Source organism: Macrobrachium rosenbergii, chromosome 51, assembly GCF_040412425.1.
Source record: "Macrobrachium rosenbergii isolate ZJJX-2024 chromosome 51, ASM4041242v1, whole genome shotgun sequence".
In the NCBI taxonomy this organism is placed as follows: Eukaryota; Metazoa; Arthropoda; class Malacostraca; order Decapoda; family Palaemonidae; genus Macrobrachium; species Macrobrachium rosenbergii.
In genome coordinates this window covers 75,006,102-75,031,553 of record NC_089791.1, presented here as the reverse complement: position 1 = coordinate 75,031,553, position 25,452 = coordinate 75,006,102, and the positions used below count along the sequence as shown (strand labels likewise).

Here is a 25,452-nt window from a genome sequence, read left to right as displayed (position 1 = left end):
TTGTCTTTCCGCCGATACAAAGCGTAAGAAATGACGACCTAAAATATTCAGTTTCCTCGCTTGTACATCACACACTGTCTCACTAGTAGGGACTAATTTACACTCTGGAAATTTCGAGTGAAAAAGGTCAGCATTTACTAAGTTAACTGAGCTGCCAGAATCAATGAAAATAGAAATTTCACTGCCATTAGAAAATCCACGTACAATCGGCCTAGGTTCTGGTGATTCTAAGACCTGATTGCTCATTATCCTGTGTCCGTCTTCGAACTTATCTTGTGAAAATTCTGCTGTTCCTTTGTGTATCTAGAACTTGCATCATGTGGAATTCTCCTGTCATATCTAGAAAAACCTCCCGTGACTTCCCTGAATATTCTCTACTCTTTTTGTGGCTGGGCAAAATCTCCATCCATGATCTGAAGATTTGCAAACTGAACAATATCTCACTCTGCAATTTGATTTACTATGTCCTAGTTTATCACAATTAAAACAACGTATCGTTGTGACTGATCTCTCTGGAATTTTCTTCGATTCTACTCGTGCACATGTCTTCGCTGTTGCATCATTTCCCGAATGCGAGGGACTAGCATTGTTCTGTGGTTTGGAAACCGCAGCAGACATCTTTGCACCTCCCTGTACAAAACTACTGTCCAGTGTCGGGCATTTTGATAGATTTTTGTTAATCTGTGCAAACAAAAAGGATTCGTCTGTATCCAGATCAATTCTTTTGTCAAAACTATCTACAATTACATCTGGGACCGACGTTAAAAGGCAAGCAAAGTGTAACAATCTTTCAAAATTATCTAAGGAGATATTATTTCCAGTTACCCATGGAGAGCCTGTTATAGATTTCTTTAACTCACCTACTGCATCAAATAAATTCGCACTGTATGTGACCAGTGAATCGTTGCCCTTCTTTATTTTGAGAAACGCTTGCAAATTCCGAACTGCACACTCACGTTGAACTCCGCCATAAGTAGCTCGTAGAAATTTCTGCAGTTCATTCCAAGTTTTACACCTTCTGAACCCGAAACTGCGTGCCCGTTTCCCAATATCTCCTTTATCTAAGTCCAGAAATGCTTTAGCCTCTGTTAAAGCTTCAGCGCCATTCGTAATTTTCTTGGAATTCAGATAATTGTTCACTGACTCAATGAAAGTTTCTATATTTTGGGTTGGCTTCCCATCAACTAACCCTTTAAAATTAGTAATTCCCGCAAACGCCGTCACTTTATGCACCACAACTGATTGGGATGTGCTTGCTGCATCGTCCGGCATTTTGTAAGTGATTACACGCCCTGAGCGTAGCAACATAAAAAAGAAACCAAAAAGAACACTAGAGAAAGGCAAAAGTTACCCCCTCTAAAAGAAGAACAGAAAACGGAGTTCTGTGCAACTTACGAGAATGGGGTACTCACCAATTTGAAAGAAAACGGGAGAACAACAAAAAGTTAAGCTTCTCCTAAAAAGAAAAACTGAAAATGGGTCACTCAACACTCGGTCTGCCAACCGAAAATGGAGCTCTGTGCAACCTGTGACGTCACCATCTTGAAGACGAAGCAGAGAAAAACCAGTGTGATTTTTGTTGAATCACCACTTTGCTTAATTAACTCACAATCGCCACTATTCACACTTATTTGGGTATTTTGTTAACCCCAAAATTGCTCTAGAGATCATCCAGATCTATTTCACAACTCCCCACTCCCAATACTCGAATAGAGACGGAAAAAAAAAAGATTCCCCGTATTACACACGTAACTCGACCCACCTATGAAACTCGCTCTCTTAAGACTGGTGATCACTCATCACGCTCACGGCCCAGTCGCCTATGCCTTGGGCATCAATGTTACCAATTAGTCTATTAGTAATCTCCCTCTTTCGCTACCCTAATTAAAACTATTTAACTTTTACCCGCTTGCCACCATTAAAATCTGTTACAGGGAACAGATCAACACTTTTTTTGGAAGTTTACGTAACGTGATCTTAGCGATCTAACTTCAGGAAAAAAGACGTAAAAGGTTCGACCCTAATCTCCCTAGCACTTTGCCCCCCTCTCTCTCTCTCTCTCAGCCCGAATCCTCTCTCTCTCTCTCTCATCAACATCAAGCTCATCCACCCGACCTCTCTCATTCTCTCAAAGCAATTAAATGGACTATTTAAAGAAACACAATCGTTCCTACAAAAATAGGTTTATTATTCAAATAACCCAACAAGAAATGAATAAAACAAAGCAAAGATTAAAATGCATAATAAATGAATTATCGAGTCAGATAACTAAACTCTAAACTGCAAAGCACTTCTGACTAAAGAAGTCTCATTATGGCTAATAGCTTGGAAATACCCAAAAATCTCACATACTCACAAATCAATAACTAAAAGTCATGTCAAAAAACAGTCTACCACATAAAGAGATTGACATTGCAAATGACTTGCATGTGTCCCCATGTTATTCCAACAAGTCCACAGACATCTTGTCGAAAGCATTAAACATGATAGAAAACTCCCAAAAATATATGAAATACAAAACACAATAATGGAAAGTGTAAAATGCATAGCCAAGATATGGCAAACGTAACATAACAAAAATAATAATATAAAAGAGGTATGAATATTCATATTAAATTTCCCACACCAGTTCATAAGTTCATAATGATTAGAAAGTCATGGTAAAAATCACAAGTTCAATTTTCTCCCATAAAAACAGAGATTTGAGACTCTACCTTATCTGCCGATTTTCAAAGCCTGGAACCACTCCAAAGTTATAACTGGACAACTGCAGTTCTATCACGTTAATGAACGATCAAACTCACTTTTAGGGCAGATTTTGGCATAATCTAGATCAAAGTAACGCACGTACTCACGAATATACATAGCGCTTCGGAGATCACCTGATCTCCAATATTGCTGAGCTTCTCGCAAAAGAGCTGAGGAATCAAACTATTTGCTGAATACAAAGATTTTGCAACTGACGGCTTCCATCAGTACCATCTCGCACTCCAAAATTCTTTCATCACACTCTGAAACATTGTGAGCTTATGAAATATATACTATATGTATGTTATAAATATTGTATATATATATATATATATATATATATATATTTATATATATATATATATATATATATATATATATATATATATATATATATAATATATATATATATATATATATATATATACACATAGGTGTTTGAAATTAGAGGCCCCCTCCACAGAACAAATGGAAAGTTATGAAGTTTTCTGCTATAGCCTATCTCCAAGTACATCAATGTAAGTTTCTATTGAGCTATTTTTCATTTTACATTTCTTGTATTTTCAGATTGAGTGACGGAGTTAGATACAGTCATGGCTAACGACTCGGAGGAAATCAGATGGATTGACTGAATCTGAGCTATAACCTTCAGAGAGGCCAGGGATGCTGGTGCATCCTTCATTTCACATTCCTGGATAGCTAAATACATTAAAAGAGATGAATCCTATGTTAAAAGAAACTGGAACTAAAATCCATATGACTGTCATCGCGAAAAGAGTGAGAATCTTGGAAGACCTGAAGTCCTTTCTCAGGAGTCAAAAGACATCATAGCTGAGGCAGTGGGTAGACCAAGAAAGTCTTTACTCAAATTGGTGCTTGAACTACTGTAGAAACAAAAAGGGGAGAGAAGAGAAGTTATAGTGCTGTATATCATGAGTTGAAAAAATCTGGTATCAAGCCATTTCATGTTATTAGCAAGCCCAAGTGCTTCTTTGGAGGAGTGGTAGAGCTTTCGACTGGCACGCTGTTGGCCCAGCGTTCGACTCTCCGAGCCACCAAAGAAGAATTTGAGGAATTTATTTCTGGTGATAGAAATTCATTTCTCGTCATAATGTGGTTTGGATTCCACAATAAGCTGTAGGTCCCGTTGCTAGGTAACTAGTAGGTTCTTAGCCACGTAAAAATAAGTCTTATCCTTTGGGCCAGCCCTAGGAGAGCTGTTAACCAGCTCAGTGGTCTGGTTAAACTAAGATATACTTAACTTTTAACTTCAGCAACAGAAAGAAGACCGTGCATGGTTTTGTGGTTTATTTCTTGAAGATTGGGATGAAGCTGACTTTCTCCATGTTGCCACATCAGACGAATTCTTCATTTACACAGTCAGGAAGCCAAATCATAAAAATGACATCATTTGGGTTGCCCAGCGATGATGTGTGCTATCTCCAAGTTGTGAAATTTCCTTAATGTTTGGGAATTTTTCTCTGTTTCACAGCCAAACGGTTAATGTGGATCATCAAAGAAAGAGGACAATCATGGAATGGCGAATACTTCAGAGAAACTGTGCTTACTGTTGGATTATTTTCTTTCCTCAAAGATCCTGAAAATGTGTTATCTGTTGAAGAAGTCACATTTTTGCATGATAAGGCACCATGTTTCAAGGCTTTCAGACACAGGAGCTGCTTCGAAACAGTGGTATCGATTTCTTCTCGTCAAGTGAATTTCCAGGTAGCTCCCCTGACCTTATTGTGTGTGAAAACATTGGTAGTATCTTAAAGGATCATGTTGAAGCGCACACAGTGAACTATGGTGGTATACAAGCCTCGACGACCTGCGAAGAGAGGTGACCGAAGTGCTCAGGGAAATGGAGTTTAAGTCTCAGCTTATTTGCGATTTGCTGAAATCACACCCCTCAAGAATGCAGGCTGTGGTACAGGCAGATGGAGGCCACACAAAATATTAAACACTCAGAGAGAAACTTAAGTAAATACCTGTTCTGAATTATTCTTGTTTTTGTCCATATCAATTTTAGTTTATGCTGTAGAGGGGGGCTCTAATTTCAAACACCTTGTATATATATATATATATATATATATATATATATATATATATATATATATATATATATATATATATATATATATATATATATATATAAATATATATATATATAAATAAGTAAACAAGGTGGCAGCGCCACATAAAAATGTGGAACTATTTTTTTATTGTGAGCGAAAGCTAAAGTACAGCACTATCCTGTACACACACTTTTGTCCCCTTATGTTACTGGCAAAAGGTTCAAAATCCATAAAACAAAGGGAAATTTCGCCCTTAGCGAAGTTCTCACTGCTACATCATAAGACTATAAAAGGAGGCAAGCGGCAACCAGTGGAGGTGCGTGGGTGGATGTAGGAGGATGTTTTTGTTTTATAATATTTTCATGGAAATTTTATAGATATGTTATAATAATAATTTTAGAGCATTATTAGGATAAATATTTTAGGTTGTTTTTATTACAAAACATGCTTTAATTGCCGTATGAAAACATTTTCATTGTGTTCATTAACAACAATCTTACATTACCTCACTTTTGTGGTTGTGGCCGCTAAATGACAAAACATACTATAATGATTTTTGCATATGTAATAGGCGAATAAATTTCCTTTAAAATGAGGTATGATTCATAGAAATCGTTTGGCTGGTTTTTCTTTTATAAACGTTTTTCATAGTTGGCAAACTTTAAATGCGTTTTATCATTTTTTAAAAACGGGCGCTTGGCACCTTATTACACTGCGCCACTCATATGTAAACTGCCTATTTTAATAGTTCAAACACATTATATTCATATATATAATTTATATAAAGTTAGGGGTATTCTGTATAAATATATACGGTATGCCATATTTCCTATTGTCAAAAGTGTATTTTTCTCCTAAAATAAATCTTGAACGTTTACCGTATGTCATATGTTTAGTTTTTCACAGGCCTGTCTTAATCCCAGAGGAAGGTTATCTTGTGCTAAATATTCATCAGAATTCCTGTACATGACCCCAGAATAGAGTGCAGTATATTATCTTAAAAACTAAAAAATATATGTTGCTTAGTCCCAAAGATGCATTCCCATATTGGCAGACAGTAGTAGGTGAGTCAGTGGTCCTGTAGTAACTTGCATGTATATCAGTATACCGTTATTTTCGCTCTGTTCAAACGATCCTGACTTGGGAACATTAATAACTGGCAGAAGTAAAATTGCAGCTTGTTAACAGGGTTTACTAGTAAACCATACTCTAATCTTGCAAGACAATCATAAACAACTTATTTACTTGACAAAAGTAAAATTGTGGCATGTTGATAGGGTGTACTGGTAAACCTTACTATAGTTTAGCAAGGTGATCATAATCAAATGCTCACTAACCATTATTTGTTTTGTTTGTGTTTAGTTGAATGAGGGAATGTTGTGTTCAGTAAGCAACACCAGGCAAAGGAATGATTGGTTTCCACAGTTTTAAACATAAAAATAGTAAATAACATTATAAGACCATAAAAAATTTGGTTTTGTAAAAAGGGTTTCAGAAACTTGGAAGATTACATGAAACTGCCATCTTTTTGCACAGTACTGTATTACAATGTTGTTGTTTTCAAATTTGTACATGAAATGCTTTGAACTGGCATAAACAGACTACAATTTTTCTAAGTACAGTTAGGATTTGTGTTTTCTTTACTGTATTTTTTTTTTTATTCTGGGGTGTCCAATAACCAAAACAAAGCCAGGGCAATGTTACCAACTTGAACACTCTTCATACCTTAGGTATCATATGCTTATCCTTAACCTACATGCAGTATTATTATATTTGGTTATAACATAGATATTCCAGTGAAGGTAAAAACCACAGTAGGGCCGAGCACTGAATTGCAGAACTGGAATATTTTAGTGTAGGATGTAACTTGCCTATTTATGTGCTGTAAAAGAAGAATACAAACTAAGTGGTTAATAGGATCTACCTGTCACTAAGCCACCCTCAAAATGTCTTGGTAAGGTAAATGAAAGTCTTGCAACCTTATTTTCATGTTTACAATTTTTTTCCATCTTTGAGGCCAGAGTGTTTTGAAGGCCAGAGCATCTACACTTGGAAATAAGGTATATATATGTATTTCAGCCTAAAATCAATGTAAATAATTGCCCACTTAGCTATAATGGTGAGGATGAGTCTATACCAGCTCAAAATAAATGTATGTGAATTCACAGGTGTATGTATATATGTATGAGCGGCAGTAGACTTTATCCTTCATATGGTCAGGTTGGCAACTTGACCTTGTTCTAATACTGTGGATGTGGGTTTAAATCCTGCAATGAGCATTGGAATTTCTTCATGTTCTTGCATGTGGGTCTAAGACTTTGTAGTAATACATGTCTTTAGATAGCGTGAAGAATTTGAGAAGTTATAAGGCATTGTGGGTATTAGAGTTACTTAAGTACTTTCAAGGCAAAAATGATCTGTAGATTTTATATGTATATTTCAGCCTAAAAAGCATTAAAAACGATTGCCCACTTGGCCACAGTGATTAAGATAGGTCTATTCCATTTTGAATAAATGTATCTAAATTTGACAGGTATATGTACCATATGTCTGAGTGGAAATAGACTTTTATCCTTCTTTTGGTCATAGTGTCAACATGACCTCATTCTGATACTCTGTATGCGGGTTTGAATCCTACTATGAACGTCAAAATTTCTTCATATTCTTGCATTTGGATTAGAGGCTTAAGAGTACCAAGTTTATCCAGAAAAGTAAGAAGTATTTGAGAAGTTCAGAGGCAAATGGATTTGGTGCCAAAGCTGCTGTGCTAAATTGCCTGCAGCAAACAGCTTCATTAAAATGTTCCAAACCCCGCAGACAAGTGGAAGTCAGAATGTTTTCTTTTCTTTTTATTTCCACTTATCTAGAAAATTTACTAATTTGCTATTGTGGAATTAGGCTATTGTAAGGTAATAGGTGTGTTTTGAAACAAGTATTTCTTAGTAAGCCAAATATTCCAATTTTTGCAAGTGCTGTATTCAGTCATGAATTATGCAGTTGTCTTTAGAAAACCATTTTTTTCTGGGCTGGGTATTTTAAGGGAGCATACTGTTTTGGAGAGTCCAAGATTAAATTGATTACTTTATTCTGTTTTGCAGGTATATAGGTGAAAAGTTCTATTTAATTGCTGGGAGCAAGAACGTTCACATGCTGATAAGAAAAAGGTCTGATATTGACCTGTACAATGGAAGTAGATTTGAACTGGCAAAGGTAATTGAATTCCATTGATATTTTGTTTCAAATGAATACTGTCCTCATACATTTAACTGTGATGTCGTGTAGCGGTAGTGTCAGCTATAGGACTTATATTAGTAGTGTGTCATTAAAGCCTCCTTTTTTCTGTTTTTAAGGGCAGAGGTTGAGAAACTAGGTCGATTGATTTTTGTGATATATTTCTTCATCTACAACTTGAACTGACTTTGTTCCCATCTTCATGTAGCCATAACTAAAAACAAACAAAAGATTTCTAATTTTCCAAAAACATTAGCCATACGGTGGACCCCCCATATTTGTGGTGGTTAGGTTCCACAGCCACCCACAAATACTGAAAATCTGCGATATATTGGAACCCACCCTCTAAAAAGGCTTATAACTGCCTATTTTAACCCTTTCCTATCTGTTTAGTTATCACATCACTGAGGGTACATGAGCCCCAATGTGTCTGGGAGCGCTCGATAGTGCGAAAATATAATTATTTCGAAAATTCAGCAAAAATAGAAATTTTATGCCAACAACGTTCATTTTGCTGTCCTTTTTTTCTAAATGTTTATATTTTATGGTGGAATAGTCAGAATAAGAGTCCCAGCCCTCTAAATACGAAAAAATGTGAGTTATTTAATGAAAAAAAAATTCTTTACTTATTTTTATATTTTCGTTCGTAACCCAAAAACTATGAAAGTCAGACGAATGAATTATTTTTTATGAGAAAGCCAACAAAATTCCCTAAATATTGACATATAAAACAATGGAAAACGAATAAGTCCAGTTGATGAAAAAATTGATAGAAAAGAGGGTGAGAAACAGAGCGCTCTGCCCGGCGTATGGTGAGAATTATCGCTAGAAAAAATATTTTTTGAAGACCCCTATCTCAGTTATTTTTCATAGAAATTACTTTGTAAATATATGAAAATGTAGAGGAAAAGTTGAAGAATAAAGGGAAAGTCAAGAAAAATGGCTTTGGTAACGGCAACAGTTTCATTTTGACATTATATTTTTATCGAAATGAAAAAAATGTTACCGTTGTCAACATTATCGTTCGTAGCTCAAAAGCTATAAGAGTTAGGCGAATGAATTATTTTTTATGAAAAAGCCAACACAATTCTCTAAATATCGACATATAAAACAATGAAAAATGAATAAGTCCAGTTGGTGAAAAAATTGATAGAAAAGAGGGTAAGAAACAGAGCGCTCTGCCCAGTGTATGGTGAGAATTATCGCTACAAAAAATCTTTTTTGAAGAGCCCTATCTCGGTTATTTTTCATAGAAATTACTTTGTAAATATGCGAAAATGTAGAGGAAAAGTTGAAGAATAAAGGAGAGTTAAGAAAAATGGCTTTGGTAATGGCAACAGTATCATTTTGACGTTATAAGTTGATCAACGGAAAAAAGTTACCGTTGTCAACATTATCGTCAGAGCTCAAAACTATAACAGTTAGGCGAATGAATTATTTTTTATGAGAAAGCCAAGAAAATTCTCAAAATATCGACATATAAAAGAATGAAAACGAATAAGTCCAGTTGGTGAAAAATTGATAGAAAATAGGTAAGAAACAGAGCTCGCTGCCCGGCATAATGTGAAATTATCGCTAGACATTTTTTTTTGAAGAGCCTTAGCTTGGATATTTTTCATAGAAATTACTTTGTAAATATACAAAAATGTAGAGGAAAGGTTGAGGAATAAAGTGAGAGTCAAGAAAAAATGGCTTTGGTAACGGCAACAGTTTCATTTTGACGTTATAATCTGTTCGAAATTTAAAAAAATGTTACCGTTGTCAACATTATCGTTCAGAGCTCAAAAGCTATAACAGTTAGGCGAATGAATTATTTTTTATGAGAAAGCCAACAAAATTCTCTAAATATCAATATATATAATAATGAAAATGAGATTCAGAGCCCTGCCTAAAATCCAGACGTCTCTTATGTGATGCACTAACGCTGCTTTCCGCTAGTTTTACCGTAAAAACTTTACGAAAGCATGTTGGAAACTGTTCTCGATTGACGTGGCTGTATGTAAACAGCCACACGTGTTTACCCAACCTCGTACGCATGGTCTCTGACAGAAGTGTGGCCTGCCAGGCCTGCGGGGGTGGGATCAGCTGATGTCATTGTGAGAATTTTACTACGCCATGGCAGTAGAGGAACTAAAAAAATTATAGAAAAAGAGGGTACGAAACAGAGTGTTTCCAATAATGTAATCCTACATTTTATAAAAAAAAATGTAAGATACGAGAGAGAAGCGTGGGTAGGATCAGCTGATTTCATTGTGAGAAATTTTCTATTCCACGGATTTGTGCATGCACAGTATTGGAACTGCTTGCCTGGCGTATTGATGCCTGAGTTACATGGTCCAAGGTATGCTTTAGACTATGGAAACCACCAACTGTCCAAAAATAAAAAAATTTACCCCTACCACACGTACGAAAAATGTCGGTAAATTTTACGTAAAATTACGTCAGTCAGAAAAGAATGGGGTTAGGGGGGTATTGTGTAATATTACGTCAATTGGACAGGAAAGTGTTAATAGTTAAAACACCAAACATACCTTAAGTTATTCACTTTAATATAATTTCAGTATCATTTCTGAGCGCTGTAGCTGTGAGCACTACAGTGAGGTGAGAAACTGGTATAGGGAGCTGTAGCCACTGGGAGAGTTCACTATAAGGAGGCCCCTCCTATGGGAGGGTTCACTATAAGGAGGTTCTTCCTATAAAGAGGGGAGAAAACCGGTTTATTACCAGCACAGAGCTTACAAACCTGTTTCTTTCCACAGGCTTACATAAGTCCGTCTTTTTCTGTGAGTTAAGAAATATTTAAATATGCATTGAAAAAATTAAATAATTTTTTTATCATAAAATATGTATTTAATCACAAAAATAACCCGAAAGTACAGTAATTAGTGAATATTGCTGTACGAAAAAATCTGCTAATTACCGAATCTGCCTCGATTTATTGAAAAATAAATCCGCGAATAACTAAATCTGTGAATGCTGAATCACGAATAAGTGGGGGTCCACTGTATTGGCATAAAAATAAGTGACAAAGTAATTTCATGATGATTCATCTTATTATCACTTTCCTTGTGTTTGAACAAAATAATAACTGCAAATATAAACACCAGACAATGAAATATACTATGACTTTGTAATTTGGAAAGTACTGTTTCCCATTAGTGTACATAGGTATTATATAATATGAAATATAGTAAACCCCCCGTATTCGCGGGAATGTGTTCCAGACCCCCCTGCGAATAGCTATAATCTGCAAATACTTGTAACCCCCCTCTAAAAATGCTTATAACTGTCTACCATGAAAGATCAAACACCAAAGTATGCCTAAAAATACCAGCCTACATCAAATATACATTAAACTATTACCTTATTACTGTATTAATCTTTGAAATTATATTATTAATATAATTTCCAAGCCATCTTAAGCATTTTATCGTTACAAATATACGTACATACTGTATGGCTTACAGCTGTAGGTGAAAATAATCCAGTCCCCCCCCCTACATATTCAGCCATGCACATTTTCTTTCATACAGTTACAAGCTGTCCCATTTTCTTTTAGAGGGGAACCATTGGTATTTATATGTAATTCACAAAGAGAGAGACAAAAAATAAAAAAAAGTATGCACATTTAAAAAAATTTAATACTACGCAAATATTAAGATTACTACATACATAAATCATACGGGTACTGTCCAGCGATGAATGTTGATTAAAGGTGATGATGATGAATTAGCTGTGCAGTCCGATGAAGGACGATGAAGATATGACTGCACAGCAAAGCAGAGGAGTTACAACTCATCTGAGGGTGCCTCTTCACCTTCAGGAGGTGCTTTGGGAGGCACTTCTTCAGTTGATTTGGGAGGCACTACTTCAAGTGATTGGGGAGGCACTTCTTCAGGCGATTCGAGAGGCACTACTTCTGGTGATTTGGGAGGCTTTGGAGGGGCCTTCTTTGTCCGTTGATGAACATGGTGATAGGCAGCTGCTGTCGCTGCTTTTTCATGGTGGTGAGGGCTTGATTATAGGGCTCCATTGCTAAAGCAAGGATGTTTGAAAACTTCAAGGAGCATTCCATATAAGGATCTCATGTTGAAACATACTCCTGCATATCCTTGATCATTCTCTTAATGTGGGACAAACGTTCCAAAGTCAGGCTGCCCTCCTCTTCCTCCTGCTCCTCCTCTGGTCCGTCAGGGGGTCAGAGTGAGCATCAATGAGGGTGCTGATTTCATCCTCGGTGATGTCCTCGAAGCCTTCTCCACCTAGAATCTTTGCCAACTGGACAGCCTTATTAATGGCCGAATGTTGAATTTCTTCAGGAGAGAAGCCCCTGTAATCATGAACACACTCCGGCCACAACTTGTTCCAGCACGCATTCAGTGTCCCCTTCTTCATGTCATTCAGTGATCGGTTAATGATGGTCAGACACGTGGCAATCGTGAATTTACGCCAGTAGTCTTTTAGCACAAATTCACTGTCATTGTCCATTGCATTCACAAGATGCTGGAGGGAGTTCCCGTTATAGAGTGCCTTGAAGGCACATATCACACCCTGGTCCATAGGCTGGAGGAGAGAGGTGGTGTTGGGAGGGAGGAACTCAAGCTGAACTCCCTTGTAATAAAGATCGAGAGGGTGGCCACCAGCATTATCCATATTCAGCAACACCTTGAACTCCATGCTCAAGTTGTTCAGGTATTACCTAACTTGAGGGATGAAGCTCTGATGGAACCAGTACTCTGTAAGGACTTTGGTGATCCAGGCCTTAGGGTTATGCATCCAGAACACAGGAAGCAACGCCTTGTTCTTATTCTTGAGGGCCCTGGGGTTTGCAGCCTTGTAATTGAGGCCTGGTTTAAGCATGAAACCAGCCGCATTCCCACACATGATGAGGGTAACCCTATCCTTCTGGGCCTTGAATCCTGAGGCTTTAGCTTCGTCCTTCATGAGGTATGTCTGGGAAGGCATCTTCTTCCAGAACAGGCCAGTCTCATCCATATTGAACACCTGTTGTGGATGGTAGCCCTTCTCCTGGATGATTTTCTTGAAGGTCTCTGGATATTTCGCAGCTGCTTCAATGTCTGCAGAAGCTGATTCCCCATGCAAAGTAACAGACTTTAGGTGGAACTGCTTTTGAAATAGGTGGAACCACCCCTTGCTGGCCTGGAAACCTTGAGGCACTGATGATGGTCCTACTTGGGGCTCTTTTCCCTCTTCTTCTTCTGCTTCTGTAGGCGCTGGTTCATTGAAGCCTATGAATTCAAATTCCCCTTCTTCAACACCTTCCTCTGCGTGTACTACGTCGTCGCCTTCCGTAGGAGGTGATAACTGCTGGTAGAGTTGTCGCACTTTCTTGTGAATGATGTTGGAGTCGAGGGGCACATTCTTCTTCTGGCAGTCCTTTATCCAGAATGCCAGAGCAGATTCCATCTTCACGATTGTTTTATCCCGCACTGTTGCAACTGTCTTGCACTACTGAAGTAGCTCATACTGACAGACTTTCGTATCTCTGCCTCTTTCTTCTTTATATATCTCACTGTGCTCTCATTAACATTAAAATGGCGGCCAACCACAGTAAAACTTTTGCCCTCCTTTAACATGTCAAGAACTTTCACCTTCTCGAGTTTCATAAGAGTCTTCTTTCTTTTAGACTCTTTGCCAGAAGTCTTAGAAGGAGCAGGGCGTTTTTTAGGAGGCATTTTAGGGCCGAATACCGCTGATGCACAAAGATTAAGAAACAAAATACAAAGATGCGCGATTTCATGCGGTAAGAAGATGCTGTGAACTACGCATGAACTGAGAAGGATGCCGTGGATGCGGTCTCCCAGACTTCCATGTTCGCAAGTTGGTCGTGAATGTTCAGCCAATCAGTGCCAAGTGAACAGCCAATCAGCGCCAAGGAAAATGAATGGTGCTTCTGGAGTGGCTGCTTTGCAGATGACAGCCAATAGTGTGTCGATATCATTGGTCCTGGGTACACAGTGTCCAGCATCTCGAGTTCTTTATATTTGTGGAGAGGTGGCTTGGGTGAAGCACTTTTAAGAAAAACAAATATATGATATTGATATTTTGCAGTGTTTACATTAATGTATTTCTGTACGGTAATATTTGAAAATTAGCAAATCTTTTTTCATCATACAAAATGTACTTACAGTTGTCATGAATATATACTTAGTATGTACATGAAAATGCTACGTACCGCAGACGTAAACATACGTACCCTGCTATTCTTGTTGTCTGACGTATTTTAGATATGCTCTACGTACTACCTGTAGTTCTACGTATCACCCTAAAACACTTTTTGTATGTAATATTTAAAAATCATCTTACAACAAAACATTTAATAAAATGTACAGTACTGTACGCGCAGAATATCAATGTTAGTATATGTACGCGCAATACAGTAGTACCATGCGTATACTGTAGCAGCAAATTATCGGCAAATGACCCAATATAACTTGTTTCATTGCTGTCTCTTGTTTGTGTGTTTTGCTTGTACAGTACTATGGACTAAGAATATTTTTTGAAATTGTGCATTAACCCTTTAATGCCGAAGCCCTATTTACAAAAATGTCTCCTGTATGCCGGCGGCATTCGGTGAGTTAGCGCCGAAGCAGAAAAAAAGTTTTTTCAAAAAATCACAGCACGCTTAGTTTTTAAGATTAAGAGTTCATTTTTGGCTTATTTTTTTTGTCATTGCCTGAAGTTTAGTATGCAATCATCAGAAATGAAAAAAAAAATTCATTATCATATATAAATATTGGAATATATGACAGTGAAAAAAAAAAATCGTATATAATTGTATACAAATCGTGCTGTAAGCAAAACGGTTAAAGCTAATGAGTTCATTTTTATTTAGTTGTATTGTACACTAAATTGCGATGATTTTGGTATATAACAAATTTTAAAACGATCAAAGCAACACAGAGAAAATATTATCACAAAATGATGCATGAATTGAAACGCCTGACGTAAAAAAATGTTTTTTTCAAAAATTCACCATAAATCGAAATATTGTGCTAGAGACTTCCCGTTTGTTGAAAAATGAAGCTAATTGATTGAATATTACTAGACTGTAAGTGTTTTAGCTTACAATTGCAGTTTTCAACCATTTCGTCGAAGTTAAAGTTGACCGAAAGTCGAATTTTTTCTATTTATCGTGATTTATATGGAAATATTTCAAAACCGTTAAAAGCTAAAACCATGAGTTATTTTTTGTTGTATTGTACATGAAATTGCGCACATTTTCATATATAAAACTTTATGTAACGACTAATATAAAGCGCTGCAAATATTACGACAACGAGACGAAAGAATTTCTGAGATGTTTGGCGAGTTACCACAAGCAGATGTAAGGAAAATGTTTTTTTTTTAAAATTCACCATAAATCGAAATATTGTGTTAGAGACCCAATTTATTGCAAAATGAAGTTAAACAATTGAATATTACTAGAATGTAAGAGTTTTAGCTTACAATTGTGTTTTTTGACCATTTCGGTCGAGTTAAAGTTGACCGAAGGTTGAAATTTTGGCAGTTATCGTGATTTATGTGAAAATATTTCAAAACTGATAAAAGCCACAACCATGAGCTATTTTTTGTTGTATTCTACATGAAATTGCACACATTTTCATATATAAAAGTTTATGTAACGACTAATGTAAAATGATGCAAACATTACGACAACATGACGAAAAGAATTTCTGAGATGTTCGCCGAAAGTTACAAGAGATGTAAGGAAAAAATTTTTTTTTCAGAAATTCACCATAAATCGAAATATTGTGCTAGAGACTTCCAGTTTGTTGCAAAATGAAGGTACATGATTGACTATTACTAGAATGTAAGAGTTTTAGCTTATAATTGCGTTTTTTTTGACCATTTCGGTCGAAAGTTAAAGTTGACTGAAGCTTGAAATTTTGGCAGTTATCGTGATTTATATGAAAATATTTCAAAACTGATAAAAGCTACAACCATGAGTTATTTTTTGTTATATTCTACATGAAATTGCACACATTTCCATATATAAAACTTTATGTAACGACTAATATAAAACAGTGCAAACATTACGATTAACGTGATTTAAAGAATTTCTGGCGCGGACGTAAGGAAAAAGTTTTTTCAGAAATTCACCATAAATCGAAATATTGTGCTAGAGACTTCCAATTTGTTGCAAAATGAAGGTAAATGATTGAATATTACTAGATCGTAAGAGTTTTAGCTTAAAATTGCGTTTTTACCATTTCGGTCGAAGTTAAAGTTGACCGAAGGTTGAAATTTTGGCAGTTATCGTGGTTTATATGAAAATATTTCCAAATTGATAAAGGCTATAACCATGGGTTGTATTTTGTTTGTATTTTTTCTGTAAAACTTGTAACATGAACAGTGCAAAATTGACGAAAGAATTTATGAAATTTTCGGCTGAGTTACATTTTTTTCAAAAATTCATATAAATCGAAATATTGTGCTAGAGACTTCCAATTTGTTGCAAAATGAAGGTACATGATTGAATATTAAATGTAAGAGTTTTAGACCATTTCAGTGACAAAAATTTTGGCAGTTATCGTGGTATAAATGAAAATATTTCCAAATTGATAAAAGAAACCATTTTGTATTTGCTGTATTGTACAAAATTTTTTCATATATAAAACTTTATGTAACGGCTGAACAGTGCAAAAATTACGACAAAATGACGAAAGAATTTATGAAATTTTTCGTGAGTTACCGCCGAAAAAAAGTTTTTTCAAAAATTCACCATAAATCGAAATATTGTGCTAGAGACTTCCAATTTGTTGCAAAATGAAGGTACATGATTGAATATTACTAGAATGTAAGAGTTTTAGCTTACAATTGCGTTTTTCGAACATTTCGGTCGAGTCAAAGTTGACTGAAGGTTGAAATTTTTTGTAGTCAACGTACGGTACGTCCACTCGGCACCCAACAGACAATTTTAGTCGACGTTTGATACGTCCAATAGGCGTTTAAGGGTTAAGATGTCCTCTAAATGCTTTGCTTCTTCTTTATAAACCCATTTTTCATGTTGCAGATTGTTCACACATTTTTTTACCTACGTATTTTAGTTTTTGTGAAATAAAGTAAGTAAGTATATGTTAACTGGTAAGGAGACGTCTTCACCAATCACTTAATAGTATTACTACTTAACTACATAAACAAAAGCTGCGTTGCCATTTACAGTGTCTCGTGAACTCAAGGGGTAAAACAAATCATTTCCCCGACTGTACCAGGCGCAATTCTGTATTAGGGAATGCTGCCCTGTCTCTAAATTCTACATGTACAACTTCATTCGTAGTTTTTCTCTCATTAATTGGATACTTACCATCGGGAGAGAAATTGCAAATTTAGTCATCTTGCCAAGGATTATCAGTCTCATCAGGGGTGAGTATTAGAGCCCCTGTTATGTTTTGATCTGAAGCTTTGTAGTCCGAACAGGCCATTTTGTTGTTTCCAGTGGAATTCCAGATTTAGACATTGTTTGGGCAGAATTTGTATCCACTCTCACTTTTCAGATACAGAATGCATTATTTTTACACTTTTGGGTGTACAGGACTGACCGAATTTCCTTTTCGGAATTATGCATCATGTCCCTGTTTATCCCTTTTTGGGGAGCTTGTGCAGTTTGACTGAGCTTCAGTCACAGAACTATAACTGCCTGATAACCAAGGAGCAGAAGTCCTGGGTGAGTTATTATACCCCTCCAGAAATGCAGTCATTTCTCTTGGGGTTGGGTGGATCTTAGTATCTCTTTTGGAGGAAATATCCTGTTCAGCATCTGATAGCTGCATGGGAGATAGAATTCCTTCTGGAAGGTCTCTCCCATACTTAGTTGAAATTTGTGTCCTTGATCCTTCTGGGTTCAGCAAGGCCATTTCATTGGCAATGTCCACTTCATGTTCATTAGTAGGAGTGTCACCCCCATGTAAAGATTCTCCTCTATATCCTGTGCGGGGTTAACCTGGGAGGTACTGGGGACTAATGTTACTGGGTTTTGGCCCAAACATAGATCTTGATCTGAAAAATGGTTAAATATCTGCTGCCAGAGTTCTGCCGGAAAGATATAATCTCCCCCTTCCTCACCCCTACTTGAACCCTCTGACCCATCGAGGCAGCTTAAAATGAGCTGTTTAATCCTTAAAACTTGCTGCCAGAAGCATACAACAAATTTTGCACATATCTGGTGTCCAACCATTTTTCTTGTTTTTTGCAAGGACTGTGCTCATGGCAGGTGGTACGGGCCATACCCACTGGCAAAAAACAAACCGAGCAATTTGTTTTGGAACACTTGAACTGAGGGTCCTGCATAATGATGGCCCTGTAGTGATATATAACAAATTTTATCAGAAACTAGTTAGTACTAATTGTCTGTAATCCTTATATAGATGGTATATTTGATATTACAGGTTAACTTGATTACAAGTGTTTAGCTGTAATATTTTACTTACCAAATTGTTATATGTGTTGAAATCTATATTAGCTTAAACACTCTAAGATTTAGGTTAACTTTGACACCAGTATATAACTGTATTACTATACACTGTTAGGCCTTTTGCAAGGGCTATGTGAAATGTAGTTTTTTGAATGTCATGCCATTCAGGCTAACTGCCATAAATAATTTGTTTACCTAACCCAGGCTGCTGTTTTATATGGCTTAGGTTAATGTTTCTAGCATAATCTATGTTAAGCTAAGAATAGAGGATTTCTTAGAGAGTTCTCACTTAACCTATTCTAGGTCACTGCCTCGTTTAGGCTTATTTAAATCACACACGAGGATATAAACTACACAGGGAAAACCCCCATAATTAGTTTACTGTTTTATCTGGCCGAGATTACGCTTTTATCTGATATGTGGCCACTGCTATATTTAATCTAAACTACTGTTTAGGCCATTAACAGGATATTCCCTAAAGGGATTCCTATTTAATCTAGTAATCAGGTATGGGTTACATAAAACAAATTTACTTTAGTATGTAGCCTAAATGCTAAGCTACCATTTAATCTAGCCAGGATAAATGTTTCATCTAGTTCTAGGCTACCTGGTCTAATCTAATGCTTAATCCAATAATGGGATATTTCGTAGAGGGTTATCACTTGACCTACTATAAGGTACTGCCTAATCTGGATTATTTAGATCACGCTTAAGTGTATAGGCTATATAATAAAGAAAAATTTTATTAATATTTAACCTTACAGCTAGGCTACCGTTTTAATTTGCCCAGATTATTACCTAATCCTAGGGTCCTTGGCCTAAGATGGGCTACTGTTTTAGGCCCATAATAGGATATTTCTGAAAAGTTATCCTAGTTTAGGTTACTACCTAATCTAGGTTATTTAGTTCAGACGTAAGAATATTTAAACATAGGTTATAGGCCACAGACAACATCCTCTATTTATCCAGTCTAAATTATTCTCAGTCTGATGTAGGCTACTGCCTAGATTATTGTGGACATTGTATACCCTGAAATGATTTTCTGTATTAATGATAGATTGTGGAACATTTCTTTTAGTTTAAATAACTAATTGAAATGACAAATTTTAAAAATAATTTGCACTTTTCCCAACTAACAATAAGCGATTATGACTTAAGTGCCATCCATGTGTTGGCAAGAAAAATCAGGTTTTTGGCTTTCACACAAAATTTAACTGACAGTTCCAAAAGTTTAAAACTAAAACTTTAACTGGAATTTAAAACTAGGCACTTTACTTGCTTCTTTAGATGATTCCTGTTGTGAAATATGGAGCACTGACAAATGAAGCTGATCCACAGCGACCACAGAAAGTAATGACTTCTTGGTCTTTTTGCTGTCCATTTTTCAGCAGTATGGTGGACTGTGCATACGCGATAATCAGTTCTTCTTCTACCAGGTTTTGACGATGGAAAACTGGGTACAGTTTCGCTGAAGATAAGGGAAAGTGCCCTCTTATCTTTTGAGTCCAGTATATACTCCATCATGTGTTATAATGTTTATCATTACGACATATTACCTGGCCAAAAGACCAACTATAAGAGAATTCTTTGATATTAGTGTGGTCACTGTAGAGCTCTGACAGACCCATGGAAGGTAACTCCTTGTGGATGAAACAAACGACTACGCTATCAAGAACTCCAGTCGTACACACTTGGTGTGCATTTGCTGGCCTTTCTGTCTGTCTTCCTCTTGGCTATTCTTTATTAAAAAAGAGATTTTTCAAGTCTAACTGATATAAGTAGTTTTAGCAATGCTCACAGGTAAGAGAGAGAAAGAGAATTTCAATGTTAATTTTTTAAAAATATTTTATACACAGTTTAATGCACAGTTTGATTTTCATGTTGTTTACAATACTGTACAGTTTATTCTTTGTTTATAATCAAATAAAGTGCTGTATAGTGACAAAATTGGATAATAAAAGGTTACAAAATTGCTGTTTTACATCTGTAATGTATTTTGATCAAATCTGCAAATTTCCAATACAGTATTGTATCAATAAGGGCCTTTGATGTGTTATTGTAGATAATGGAGGGAATAACTTTTAATTTATCATTATTATTAACCTTGCAAATATTTTAGTATTTTGGCTCTTAGTCTTAAACTAGTAGGCAATACATCATGGGGAAAGTATTTGCTACATCCTGCTAAGAAGGGATCATAAAAGATTCGCATAATCAGGTTTTTAATGTCTTTTCCAGCTGAGTAACACATATTAAAAACAGATCACCAGAACTCAAGTTTTATTTGTTTATATGTTGTGAAAAAAACCTGATATCAAAGACGGCTGCAAATCTAGGTCATAGCTCATCACTGGAAAGAAATGTTAGGCTATAACATTATTTCTTATTCAGTACCTTAAACTAAAATTATCTACATACAAAAAACCATTGATTAATGATTTTAAAGAACAGAATCTGTAATATGAGCTGTGATTTAAAAAGGCTAGAGAGAAGTACAGAATGCATGACGTACCCTGTTAGCCTAATCCAGAATCCCTGCCACGAGGTTTGCACCAGCCAACAAATTTGACAACTCCTGAAAACCTGTTGCTAAGTTTTTAAGGGGGTTTAAGATCATGCACTTAACTTTCCTTAGCACATAGGGGCAACATCTCGAATAAGTATGAAACTTAGGAGCCAACAGCCTGGTGTGTTTTCTCAATGGCACACCTAAAGAGCAGAGTAATGGCAAACATGGCTGACTTGCACACTGTTGCCACTTCTGTGTGAAAAGAGTGATTGGAAAGACTGAGGTAATTGCTCTAGGCAAGGGAGAGAACCCCCCCCCCTGCCTTTAGTTAATTTATAGTCTATCACTGTGTCAAAAGGGACTGTTCTGGCCGAGATCAACTTTGAGAGAATTCCTTGATATTGGTTGGTCTGTCTTGTAGTGCTATGCTATCAAAAAGCTCCATGTGCAGATTCACCAATTCAGAGATTGTTAAATGACTGGAAAGAAAGTATTCCAAGGTTTGCTAACATGAATGACCCTAATTGGTTTAGGGTTACCGATTGTGGTATAATTTTTCAGTTACACTGTATATGTAGACATATTTTAAATAATATTATTTTAAAGAAAAATTAAGTTAACCAAGGTTGCTTACACAAATGACCCTAATTGGTTTTAGGGTTAATAATTGTGGTATAATTATTCAGTTATACTGTATATGTAGACATATTTTGAATAATATTATAAATAGTAAGGTAACCATAGCAAACACCTATACAGTAATGATTTACATTATTCACAATCAAGAACTATTGCTTTTTTGCCATTGCAATTTCTTCTTTATATTGCATGGCCATTTGAAATATATCCTACTTTACCGAGAACTTTCATGCGGTTTCCTTTGTGGGCTGTAATTCATCAGTTTTTTTTAACACAAGAAATAGTTATATATAATGGAGTAGTGTCATTTCTCATCATTTAGCCCCATTGATGAAAGAATGAATTATTATTCACATAACTTTAATAGCCTAAATTTCTGTGTTTTTCATCAATACCTATTATTTTTCAGGTTTTTGCTCGTACTGTTTGTGACACTTTGGGGAACCTCAGTAAAGATGTACTGCAACTTCTATTCAGTTTTCTTCACCATACTAAAGTTACAGCCATATGTGAGGTTCTTCAGCCAGGACATCAGCATATAGTGAATCTCTCTTATTTGGAAACAAATGAGTTAAATTTTATTACATTCACTCCAACAGCAAGTGGAGATGAGGAAACTACCCTAACAGCATTTCCTCCCCACCACACTTTAAAACTTGCAGGAGCATTAGGTTTAGCTTGTGCTTCATACACTGAAATTGAGCCCAAGTTTATTATGAACCAGCGCCATCAGGTAAATACTGTACTTTTTTGTAGATACTGTAATTGGTTTCAGAGCATCTCTCTCTCTCTCTCTCTCTCTTCTCTCTTCAGAAATATGAAAGATATACAGTACCATGATATGCAGTAGCCCAGAAATCATGCGCACTAATATAAATCCAAAGGGGGTGCAGATTTCTGTAAAGCTCAAATAATATTTTATGTAAATATTCTAGCAGGCACTAACCTAGCTCCAAATTCCAAGCCCATTGTTATCTAGCTTCTGCACACACACACACACACACACTGACTCAGTGAAACCAATAGAATCCATAGAAGTAAGAACAGTATAACACTGCAGTACAAAATAAGTCCAATAAAAATTGTTTTTATAATTTTCTACAGACCCAGTAATCGTAAAATAGCTGACTCCATATGAATTTCTCCAGTCGCACCAAATTAAAAAATCTTGTAAGGAGAAAAGACTGCATGCATATGCCCAACTCCCATTTCACTGGTCTGAAAGGGACTGAAGTTGTCAACCTCCATCTCAAACAGTGCAGGGAAGGGAGGAGGATACTGGAAGTTTACAGTGTGGGTTTGTAGGAAAATGTGTTTTATCGTTAAGTATTGTGTGTTCTTACAAACCCATTAATTATAGAATGGCCTGAATCAGTTCAGAGGAAAATATGATGCAGAAGGCCCATGGAAAGGGAAAGTAGGCCTTGGCCCAACGAATCCATCTATCACAGTGATGGGCAGAGGAGCTTATTCCTCCCACTGCGACTGTGGAACAGCCTCCCAGAGGATGTTTTGCAATTGGAACTTCAGAAGTTCAAGCAAAGATGCAGTTCATTACTACCCTAATAGTATTCTCCTTGCATTTTAATACATTTTTATATCTTTATTAATTTATTTTTTCTTTCCTAATAAGCGGGATCTCTTCCTTATGTATTTCCCTTTACCTCCTCTTACTTCTTCCTGTGGTAGCTTGAATTTCAATTCAGTGTCCCCTGTGAGCTTGTTCCATATGAATTGGTTTCATCTTTTGAATAATAATAATAATAATAATAATAATAATAATAATAATAATAATAATAATAATAATAAAGCAACATTGGGGCTGGTCAGTCGTTGGATGGGTGACTGCTCTCCTCAGCGTTGATTCCTTGTGAAAGGATCTTTACCACAATTTCCTCAGTCTACTCAGCTGTAAATGAGTACCTATTCCTGCTGGGGGTAGCTTCCAGTTATGGGTTAAATAGCAAAACTCAGCAATAATGGAAAGAAATGAAAGATTTAATGACAATGACGTAAATGGAACCTCTGGCAATAGAGGAGCTTCGTCTGGCAGCCAGGTATACAGTAATACCTTGATCTTACATGATTTGAGTTTCGTGAATTCACAGACAAGCGAACTTGTCATTGGAACCTAACTAATTGTCATATGCGATTTTTTCACAGACACGCAATATTTGCAAATCCTCGAGAGAGAGAGGAGAGAGAGAGTGAGAGAGATAAGGGTTGTCTTTACTGAAGAGAGTGAAATTATTTATCAATTATTTTGGAGAGAGAGAGAGAGAGAGAGAGAGAGAGAGAGAGAGAGAGAGAGAGAGAGAGAGAGAGAGAGAGTTGTCCTTGCTTGAAATATCAAGTTAAATTAGTTAGATTATTTATGAATTATTACCGAGAGAGAGAGAGAGAGAGAGAAGTTATTCTTACGTTGGATATCAAAAGATGGAAATTCATGATTTATGAAGGAAAAAGGAAGAAGAAAGAGAGAGAGAGAGAGAGAGAGAGAGAGAGAGAGAGAGAGAGAGAGAGAGAGAGAGAGAGAGAGAGTCTTTACTGAAGAGAGTGAAATTATTTATCAATTATTTTGGAAGAGAGAGAAATTATTTATCAATTATTTTGGAGAGAGAGAGAGAGAGAGAGAGAGAGAGAGAGAGAGTTGTCCTTACTTGAAATATCAAGTTAAATTAGTTAGATTATTTATGAATTATTACGGAGAGAGAGAGAGAGAAGAAAGTTATTCTTACGTTGGATATCAAAAGATGGAAATTCATGATTTATGAAGGAAAAGAAAGAAAACCGAAGAAGAGAGAGAGAGAGAGAGAGAGAGAGTGCTAGAAATCCTTTGACACGCTGTGGACAACGAATGACATATGTGATAGCTTTCCCTGCCTCTCTCTTCAAAGTTTCACAAAAGATTGGGAAATGATAATTATTTGTTGAAAATATCACAATATACTGTAGAAATGTATAAATTTTGTAATTACAATTATTATTATTATTATTATTATTGATTTTTGAAAATTATTACTTATTATTAGGTAAATCATTTATTTATTATACAAAACAAATAAACATTCATGTAATCATAAAAATTCATCTCAGTAAGAGATGAGAGAATTTTTATGCTTTCATATATATGTTTATTTGTTTTGTATGATAAATAAGTGCTAATTTAATAATAATAATAATAATAATAATAATAATAATAATAATAATAACAGTAGTAATAATAACAATAATAGTAATATCATTGTAATTACAAAATTTATACATTTCTATAGTAAATTATGTGATATTTTTAACAAACAAATATCATTTCCTGGTCTTTTGTGAAACTTTGAAGAGAGGGGCGAGGGCAAAGCTGTCAAATATGTCAATCGTTGCCCATAGCATGTCAAAGGATTTCTAGTACTCTCTCTCTCTCTCTTTTCTTCTTTCTATTTCCTTTTTCCTTCATAAATCATGAATTTCCATCTTTTGATATCTAATGTAAGAATAACTTTCTCTCTCTCTCTCTCTCTCTCTCTCTCTCTCTCTCTCTCTCTCTCTCTCTCTCTCTCATGTTATTCTCTGTCTCTGTAATAATTCATAAATAATTTAACTAATTTAACTTGATATTTCAAGTAAGGACAACTCAACTCTCTCTCTCTCGTTCGTAGTTAGCGCTCACACATTTTTACAACTTATTATTTCTCTGTATGTCTTTACCTGTACAGCAGATAGTTTAAATTGATCTAATTTTACTTGTACCATCTACGAAGTGTAAATGAGCTAGTGTGGCAAATACGTTCTAAAACATGGAGACATAATAATTAAGAGTT

The 25,452-nt window shown here is 35.9% G+C and overlaps 1 protein-coding gene across 9 annotated transcripts in view; it reads left to right on the top strand.

Moving 5' to 3' along the window:
• Positions 1-25,452, top strand: part of LOC136833493 (uncharacterized) — a 437,570-nt gene that overhangs the window by 269,707 nt on the left and 142,411 nt on the right. For all 9 annotated transcript variants that reach the window (XM_067095717.1, XM_067095716.1, XM_067095710.1 and 6 more), the window contains 2 exons: positions 7,922-8,033; positions 22,047-22,370. In XM_067095717.1, coding sequence (XP_066951818.1) covers positions 7,922-8,033; positions 22,047-22,370 — 436 coding nt within the window. The remainder of the gene's footprint in view (positions 1-7,921; positions 8,034-22,046; positions 22,371-25,452) is intronic.